Here is a 10,000-nt window from a genome sequence, read left to right as displayed (position 1 = left end):
ACAAAAAAACAAACAAGACAATCAAGTCAATATGTGATCTGTTAGTTAATCTATATAAATCATCAGGAAATGTCATTTTGACTACAATAAATGGATAATAATACTAGAACCATCATGACTCATCACCAGAAATATGACAAAACATAATTATCATCACATATACTTGCTTTTCACCTTCATTTTCACTTTCACCACAGTCATCACATAGCACATGTAATAAATGTCATCACACATTAACAAACCACTCACAACCTTCGAAAAAAAAACAAAAAAAAAAACACGTTAATTAAACTTTCCGCCATATGCAAATTCTTCAGTCTAAATTCCTGATTGCAACCTTTCAGAATGATAATGAAAATAATGATGATAATGATTATAATAATAACAATAAGAGTACAAAAAATAATAGTAAGGACAGCAGTGATGATAATGATGATAATAATTATGATAATAACAATGATAGTACAAAAAATAATAGTAAGGACAATAGTGATAATAATGAAAATAATAATGATAATGTTAATGATAATAATAATAATGATAACAATACTAATGATGATAATGATAATTACAATGGCAATGATAATAATAATGACAATATTCATAACAATATTAATGAAAATAAATATGATAATACTAATCAAAATAGTATTGATAATAGTAATAATGGTCATCATTATTATCATCATAATGATAATAATGACGGTAATGATAATGATAATAATAATAGCAATAGCAATAATAATGATAACCATGATAATGATAATGATAATGATAATAACAATGATAATAATGATAATAGCAAATTCCTCATAGTCACATCCACACAAAAGAAAACATATAACACCACACTACATCATCACACCCTCACCATATCCTCATCACAGCACCATCACCACATAATCCACACGTCGCCACACCTTTATCACATATCATCATATCATACCATCTTAACACATCAGCCTCACACCACACCACAACACCTTCACACCACATCACAACACCCTCACCTCACACCACACCACAACACCCTCACATCACACCACCTCACCCTCACACCACACCACCTCAACCTCACATCGCCCTACCCACCCACCTAGAGCGCCCAGAATGGCGGCGGACCAGAAGACCTCCCCGCACAGCGCCGGCAGGAACAACAAGCCGCCCATTCTCTCGCCGAACTTATCCTGAAGGGGGTCCAGCATCGTGACGTAACCTTGCGAACGCATCTTGTTGGCGAAGAGGACGCCGCCTGTGAGGGATGGAGGGGGAAGGGGGGAGGGGGAAGGGGGAATGGGGAGGGTAGGGGAGGTATGGGGGTAGGTGGTAGGGGTAGAGGGGTAAGGGGAGGGGTGGTAGGGGGTGGTAGGGGAGGTAGGGGTGGTAAGGAGGGTAGGGGAGAGAGAGAGAAAAGAGGGTTGTGAGTGATGGTGATGCATAGATAAATCGAGAACAATATATATATATATATATATATATATATATAGAGAGAGAGAGAGAGAGAGAGAATGAGAGAGAGAGAGAGAAAGAAAGGAATAGGGATGTTGTCTAATAGACTGAACAACAATAAGATAATCCTATGATTGCAAGTTCGACTGGAACCTGTTGTTTATTTTGTAGAAATTTGACTCTTTTTTTTTTTCTTGCTTACGGAATATAATCAATTTATGTATAATAATGTTTATAAATACTACTAATCAATAATTCCTCGATTTTCACAACTCATAAGAAAACAGAGAGAAAAGAAATGAAGAAAGGCTTACCGAATATTAAAGACATTGCATAACCGAAGGGCGCCTGACACCAGACGAGGCCAGTGTCATACACCGCTTCTGCTGTGCCATTGATGTAGCCGCCGCCGACCCACGTGGCTGCAGGGGAAGGGGAGTCGCGTTATTGTGGCAGACGGATGGTGATGGTGATGATGGTGTGATGATGATGGTGATGGGGATGGTGATGTGATGATGATGATGATGATGGTGAAGATAAATGAATAGAGGCCAATATTTAAAAATGTATACCCATACCGAATCAACCAGTTTATTCATATAACCCAACAGACAGTCTCATCCTTTAAAGAACAACAAAAAATAAGAACAAAAAAAAAGTATAATAATAAAAAAACAGTGAAAAATCAACCGATCAATCACGTGACTCACCCGTCATGGTGAATATCCCGACGAAAAATAAGAAAAAAAAAAAAGTATAATAAAAAAAACAATGAAAAGTCAACCAAATCAATCACGTGACTCACCCGTCATGGTGAATATCCCGACGAAAACACCTATACTTCTTCCCGCCAACATCACATCATCGGCATCATCTTCTCCTTCCGGTTTCTTCTTAGCGGCCCAGATTCCTACCGCCAGAATCAGCATGTAGAAAATCACAATGGCCACCACGCCTCCGACGTTGATAGCCATTTTGCCGGCTGTTGGTCACGTGTTCAGGTAGAAGAGTGTGAGTTCTGAGCCTCGTTATAAGGAAGGGAGACACACACGGCAGGTGTGTATTGCTTTCGAAGACACTCTGGGGTGTGTGTGTATGTGTGTGTTTGGGGGGAGGGGGGAGGAGAGGGGGGTGTTAACACTAGCAGGGACGTCAAAAGGCCAGGTTTGTTAGGAAACAACAGCAACAACAACAGTTAGGTGTATGTTTGGTTTGTTTATACGCTGGTAGGCTAGTTTGTAGGCCTGGTTTGAGACCAAGTTTTATTTTCCGAAAACACAGTTTGATTTTCTGTTTTATCTATATAAATCTGAGATGTGAAAGTCTGTTTGTTTTTTTATCGATTTATTTCCCAGTTCCCGAGATGGGCCACCCTGTAGTTGTCTTCGTCTCTGATGAAAACCTGCGAAAGAAAGGAAAAATAATGCATTAGTTTGATTCTTCGATAATACTAGAAAATGTTGTTTATTTGTTTGTTTTTGGCAATTCCTTGCCTCACCCTCTCTTGATTCCCTCTCTTTAGATCTCTATCTGTTTGTTTCTATATATCTGTCCATCTCTGTCCACCTGTGTATCAAAATTCTCTCTCTCTCTCTCTTTCTCTCTCTCTCTCTCTCTCTCTCTCTCTCTCTCTCTCTCTCTCTCTCTCTCTCTCTCTCTCTCTCTCTCTCTCTCTCTCTCTCTCTCTCTCTCTCTCTCTCTCTCTCTCTCTCTCTCTCTCTCTCTGTAAGGTGGCCGAATTGTGCGGTCAGCAGGCGTTTCTTGACAGAGTCTCGTTGTCTCTCAGCCCCTCTCTCTCTCTCTCTCTCTCTCTCTCTCTTTCTTTTTTATTCTCTCTCTTTATAGTCGAAAATGATATGCTCAATTAACATACGCAAGGATGAGTCTATAGTCAACGACCTGCATCTTGTTATTGGAAACTTTGTGCTTCTAAAGTTGGAGCCTTTAATTTGTCAAGTCTATTTTCCATTATCACTTTGTTAAACTGTTGTTTTTTTTTATTCTGACAAAGGTGAGAAAAGTATGAAAATAGTAATAATCATAGAGATAAATAAAAGAGAAAAGGTGAAGAGAAGAAAAAAGGAACTATGCGGAGGAAGAAGACAAAGAACAGCAGGAAAGGCAAACATGGAGATGATAGAAAAAACAAGAAGAGAGAAAGGAGAGGAGACAGGAGGTAAACAAAGGAAGAAGGAGAGAGGAGGTAAACAAAGGAAGAAGGAGAGAGGAGGTAAACAAAGGAAGAAGGAGAGAGGAGGTAAACAAAGGAAGAAGGAGAAGGAGGAGCAAGAGCCAGAGAGACAATACAAGGACAAATGAATTTTCTCGTTTGTCTAAGATGATGCACAGCGTTCAACCCATTATTCAACCCGGGCATCTCGACGCACCTCGGAGAGAGATTGGTTAGTTATTGCGATCGTTTCCTCAACCCAGATAGCGTAGTGCTTCTGGCTAACAGGGAGAGATTGCCGTTGTGTTTAACTTCTCCTTGACAGCACTACCGCGATCAGTCAAAACAGACGACGCCAGCGTTAGACAGACGCAAGTTCTCTCGTGTGCAAGAGTGAATGTTAGATGTAAATGGAGTAAATCGGTAAGTTTCAGTTTTCATCTTCTAGGATTGTAGGTAGTGGTTCCTAAGCTGTGACTGACGGAAGCCTGAGATGCCGATATTCAAAGAAGGTAGTTAGGAATTTAGAATTAAGGAAGTAGGATCCACCCTCATGGTCTAAATTCACCTGGTTAGACATGGCAATGTATTGAAAATAGGTCTCCACCTCTTTTGTCTTTTTTTATACATGTGTCGCCTTCGTCAGCACTTCTATATCTATTCCTTAAACTCTCCTCCCTCATAACCTCAAATATTCATCTCAACATTCTCATTCTTTTCTGTAGTCTCTCTGTCCCATATAATGTAGCTGATCTAACTACAGCCTCATGTAACTTTCCCTGGAGTCTTAACCGTTCTTTCCTGTCACACAAAACCCGTGCTGCTCGACAATTGTATCATCCAGCTTATATTAGCTGATTCATCTCCTTTCCCTACTCCATTTATCCAGCCATGCCTCTATTTACCTTTCTTTCTGTATTCTCAAGTATCGTCCTACATTTTTAAAAACAACTTTCTTTTCCAAGTCCTCCTCACCCTCAGCACACGACATGATTTTTTTCGGTGTTCATCACACTCCAAGGCGCTGCTCCTGCTACGCCCCGTCATGCTATCCAGAACGATGCAAGACGTGAATAAATAGACGAATAAAAGGATTCAACACTACGCCTTAATGTACTCCAACACTAATCCTCACACTGGTGTACACATATCGGTAAATCTGATTAAGTCTCATTTATATCTCCGGAATTAGGAATAAGACTTCTTAATATTTTCTGCAGTTAGATGCAATCATAGACTAATACCAGGTCTATGAACACTATGTTTAAGATCTTTGTTTTCCATAAAATTTCTTCAAAAACTCCTTAAAACATTAAGTGAAACTTGTTAGATTTAGGCAGAATAATATTCAGGGAAGCAAGATGGTCAAATATTTCACGATTTGAAACTGTCATTAAATAACTTTATCGCCCAGACTCTTCAGAACTGAAACATGATTAAAGTCTGCTAAAGAATTCTTACCACAGCCTTGTCGCGATAACATCATGACAACGCAAACAACCGAAGCTAAATGGATATTTACACGACAGCTGCGGCGCGGCATGACAGTGCCTATTGTATATAATTGGCGGTAAGTGAGAGATACTGGGATGTTCCGCCTCTTGTGTGTACAAATGTACATGAATATGTTACACCAGATTGTTATGAAAGCTTTTAGTCTGTAAGTTTATATATACATAATATTTGTATGGAAGTTAAATCGTATAGATGAGACTGTGCTTTTGAATTTATTTATTTGAGCTTGTTTACCGTAAAGTTTCATCAGAGGCGTGCCTGATGCTCCTAACATTCTTGCTCCGTGTTTTGGCATAAAGTGCAATGCAACAACACCCGTAAGACTTACAGATCTTGTTACTAACTTATTTTACTCTTTTCCACTTAGAAAAGATACCTTCATATATTTTTATCTTTTAATCAACAAGACGGAACACGAAAAGATAACAAACGAATGATGAGAAAGTTGAAGAGGAGCAAAAAAACTAGTCTAGCGAAGTGGCCCATAACTAAAGGAAAACGGGACCGATCCCCCTCTGCCTCAAGGGGATTCAGGGGCATTATAGACGACTTGAGATGGATCCCCTGGTAATCGTATTTGATACTTTATTACACCAGAAGTGACAAAGAGCATCAGAAAGCACTGGATATCGCGACGTATCCAAGCTAACAAACCGCGGACTTATAAATTCGTGTTTATTTATATCTAACTTTATGGTTGAATGAAAAATGCAGTAAATACTGATGTGAAAATTAACCAAAAGTAAATATCATACACACCTAGTAAACCAAAACCATCAGCAATTTAGAAAAGACCGAAACAAAAACGAAAAAGATATATATACAAACTCACTGTTCTCCTTACGTAGGAATCACAAATTCTAGTAATACCATCTCCATGCATACAAAATTCAACACACTAACGAAGAAAGAGAAACAGAGAGTATGAACCTAGAACAATAGCCGAGAGAGAAAGAGAAAGAAGAAAAAAAATTAACGGCACCAGAGGGAATCGAAACTCTTTATGTAAGCCAATGAGCAGCAGAAAATACGGGCCAAGGCGGATTAGGCGACACACTTTATGGAGTTTAACAGGTTTATCTTTTAAGTGGCGCCCTCTGAGACCGAAGTTGCGTCGCGTCGCGGAGTTTTCCTTTCTTTTGAAACGTTGTTTGTTTGTTTGTTTGTTTGTTTGTTTGTGTGGAATCTATGAGATACTGAGGTATTTCTGATTTCAGTAAAGAAGAATCGAAACTGAGAAATGAGATATGGGAAAACAAAGAAATAAATTGATAAACCGAATGAACGATTCCGACCTTTTTGTATAAATAAAAAGCTGAAATAGTAATCATCCAAATAATACACACTCTTTTCAACAAACTACTCTATCTTTTTAACTTATCTCCCCCAATTTCGAAAAGCCTCAAAAGACAGAAAAAAAAGAAAGAGACTAAAAAACAGTTATACATAAGAAACTACCTAAATACATTCCCGTCTTAGCCTATATCCACATGGAGCTTGATACACTGACTTCGCCTGAGATTGGCTCGACACTTGAGCCGAGAAGGTGACGGGGCGAGAGTCTCAGGGGAGAGTGAGAGAAATAGGGAGGGAGGGGAGGAGGAGGAAGTGAGGGGAAGTAGGGAAGGGAGGGAGGGAGACATGAAGAGGAAGGAAGGGGGGATTAAGGATAAGGAAGGGATGGGGGGGAGACAGCGAGAAGGAAGAGAAAGAGACTAGCGGGAGGGAAGAGATGGAGGAAGGTAGGTGGATGAAGGGAGGGGGACTAACAGGAGTGAAGATAGAAAGGTGGAGGGAGGGATTGAGATAGGGTGAAAGGAAGGGGACTAGTGGGAGGGAAGGGAGATAAAGAGACAGAGGGAAAGGATGGTGAAGGAAAGGATAGAGAAAGGGAGGGAGAACGGAGGGTGGAGGGAGAAAGGGAGGGTGACAGGGAGAGGAAAAATAATAGGGGAAAGGAAGGAAGAAAAGAAGAGGAGGGGAGGGAGAGAGGGCGATGAGGGTGTAGAAAGAAAGCAAGATTAGGAAAACGGTAAGACAGGGTGAAGTAGACGGTGGAGAAGGAGGAGAATTAGGAAGATGAAGGAAGGGAGAGAGGATAAGTGGAAGAAGAGGAAGAAGGGGATAAAGAAAGGCAAGAAGTTGAGAGGCGGGTGGGAGGAGGCAGGGAGGAGGGGTAGAGAAGAGAGACGAAAGAGAGGATGAAGGGGAACAACGGAAGGATATGATTACGATATTATAGGAAAAGAAATAGATGGTGAGGATGACAAAACAAGGGAAGAGGAGGAAGGTAAAATCAGGTACCATGCGGGAGGAAAATCCAGTAATAGAAAAAAAAGATTCAAGAAAAAAGGGAAAAATAAAACTTGAGCGAAAGAAAGAGAAGGGATTTTGGGATAAAGAAACATAGATAGATAGATACAGGAAGAGATATGGGGATGGTGAGAAAACGAGAGAGACAGAGAGACAGAGAGAGAGAGAGAGAGAGAGAGACAAGGATAAGCCTAAAACAAGTTCAGAGGGTTGAGACACATCTGGAGCGCTTTGGATGGAGAGAGAGAGAGAGAGAAAGACAAACAAACAAACAAACAAACAGAATAGACAACCAAAGAAGGAAAAAAAACAGACAACACGACTAAAAAAAAAAAAAAAGGTTCAACAGACAACCCTACAAAAACAGGATACAAACAAAGCAAACAAACAGACAGACAGAACAGAGGAAGTGAGAGCAACGACACAAAAATAAAAAAAAATAAAACAGAGCCAAACACCTTGAGATCCTCGATAATGAGGGAATGAGAAGTACGCCATGAGGAAAGGAGGAAAAGAGGGGAAGGGAGTTTCTGAGTCCCTTCCATTGTGAGGAATAGCCCGGGAGAGGAGAGACTAAACTTGACTTTCAAGAGAGAGAGAAAGGAGGGAATGGGAGAGCGCTTTTCTTTATTCATTTTTTTTTAGATTATATAAGGATTAAGATGATAGTTCTTAATGTTGTTGTTGTTTATTTTTTGTTATTATTATTGCTATTATTATGATTATGATTATCTTTGTTATCATTTTTTTGCTATCTTTATTGCCATTATCATTATTGTTATTATTACTATTATTGTTATTAATATCAGTATTATCATTGTTATTATATTTTATCACTATTACTATGATCATCATGATCATCTTCATTTTCAACATTATTATTGTTATCATTGTCGTCATTATTATCATTGTTATAATCTTTTTTTTATTACAAGTATCATTATTATTACTATTCTAAGCATTATCATTGTTATCATTATCATCATCATCGTCATTATCATCATTATTATAATTATCATTACCATCATACTATTATTTTCTATAAAATGATGTGCGAGTGAGAGAGAGAGAGAGTGTGTGTGTGTGTGTGTGTGTGTGTCGTCGACCCGTGTGTTTCGGTGTGTGTTTTACCTCATACTTTTCTCTTTTGGATTTTCTTATCATTATTATCTTTCATAAACCTTTATAGGAAAGGGCAAGGTAGAAATGAAAAATATGCTTATTCAGGACTGTGAATGAACTTTGCATACTGGAGGAATGATGTATTTAGGAAATGTCTTTGTTTACAGCGTGGGGAAAAAACTACAACAAAGGGAAATCAAGAATGCTTTTATCATACCTTATGGAAAACAAAATTATGTATTTAGTATTAAAGAAAGCGGAATCAGAGATAACAGTAATACGGTTACCTCTAATAATGATAATAATAATGATAATGATAATAATAATGATAATAATAACAATAATAATAATAACAATAATAACAATGATAATGATACTATCAATGTTACTATTACTACTACTATTGCTCTTACTACTACTACTGCTATCACTATTATCAACTTTATTGTCACTCTTATTCTCATTATTCGTTAGAAACAGGGGAAGTATTAGCAGTCGTATTAGTAGTATCATTATCAATATCATTACGCTCACAGTCATTACTAGCACCATCGTTATCGCTGCTTATAGGAACAATAGTAATAGTTATAGTATTAAAATTACCAGTATCATTACCATTCATCATCGTTTTCATCAACACTACAATTGGTAAGAGTAGCAGTCGTACAAATCCTATTTCTTAAAAAAAAAATGCTTCATACATGTAACTTTTAAAAATTTACACGCTGAAAAGAAAAATAGATTTTCTTCCATCCTCGCAGCATCTCCCTCAGGACCAGATCAGGTGAACTATAAATCAAATACACGGCTTTTGGGTCAAATCAGGTGAATAAATACGTTTTTTTTTTTCTCTTTTTTTTTTAAAGGACGTGTGGAAGTTCGTGTGTGTGTGTGTGTGTGTGTGTGTGTGTGTGTGTGTGTGTGTCTGTGTGTGTGTGTCTGTGTGTGTGTGTGTGTGTGTGTCTGTGTATGTGTGTGTGTGTGTGTGTGTTTTAACTGGAATTCCTTTTTTATCCCACTTAGTCGACAGTGATACAACAGCTTACTGGTGGCACTTCTGTATCACATTTGTTTTCGTCGCCGTTGAAGGAAATCCACGCGAAGTCAAGGAAATATTCCAGACGAGGATAAATATGTACGTTGTCTGGCCGACCTCCCTTGCCTTCGAACGGCCTGAGGGCGTGACGAGACCAGCCTCGCCTGGCCCTGTCAAGATGTGGGGGGAAGGGGGGGGGGCTGGTCCCCTTTTTCCCTCTTTATTTCCCTCTTGCTTTCCTTTCTTAACTTCCACTTTTTTCTTCTCTCTCTCCTCCTCCTCTTCCTCCTTCTTACCTCTCTCTTTTTCCTCTTAATACTATTAATATCATTACCATTACTTTTACTACTACCGCTACTATTAATAATAACGCTAATACATATGTTAGCTTCTGC

The 10,000-nt window shown here is 38.7% G+C and overlaps 1 protein-coding gene across 3 annotated transcripts in view; it reads right to left on the bottom strand.

The window, feature by feature from the left end:
• ChT (choline transporter) overlaps nt 1-10,000 on the bottom strand; it is a 72,039-nt gene that overhangs the window by 22,946 nt on the left and 39,093 nt on the right. For 2 of the 3 annotated variants that reach the window (XM_043034484.2, XM_043034483.2), the window contains exons 2-4: nt 2,255-2,851; nt 1,764-1,871; nt 1,097-1,252 (exon numbers count right to left, since the gene is read on the bottom strand). In XM_043034484.2, the coding sequence (XP_042890418.2) occupies nt 1,097-1,252; nt 1,764-1,871; nt 2,255-2,423 (433 nt within the window). In that variant the 5' untranslated portion in view covers nt 2,424-2,851. Of the gene's footprint in view, nt 1-1,096; nt 1,253-1,763; nt 1,872-2,159; nt 2,180-2,254; nt 2,852-10,000 lie in introns of those variants that run through there. The other variant, XM_086541615.1, reaches the window with a different exon arrangement.

The sequence above is a fragment of the Penaeus japonicus genome, unplaced genomic scaffold (genome assembly GCF_977035675.1).
Source record: "Penaeus japonicus unplaced genomic scaffold, GWHDUDI00000001_assembly GWHDUDI00000001, whole genome shotgun sequence".
Classification (NCBI taxonomy): domain Eukaryota; kingdom Metazoa; phylum Arthropoda; class Malacostraca; order Decapoda; family Penaeidae; genus Penaeus; species Penaeus japonicus.
Note: the sequence above shows the minus strand (reverse complement) of the source record. Positions and strands in the feature narration are given on the sequence as shown.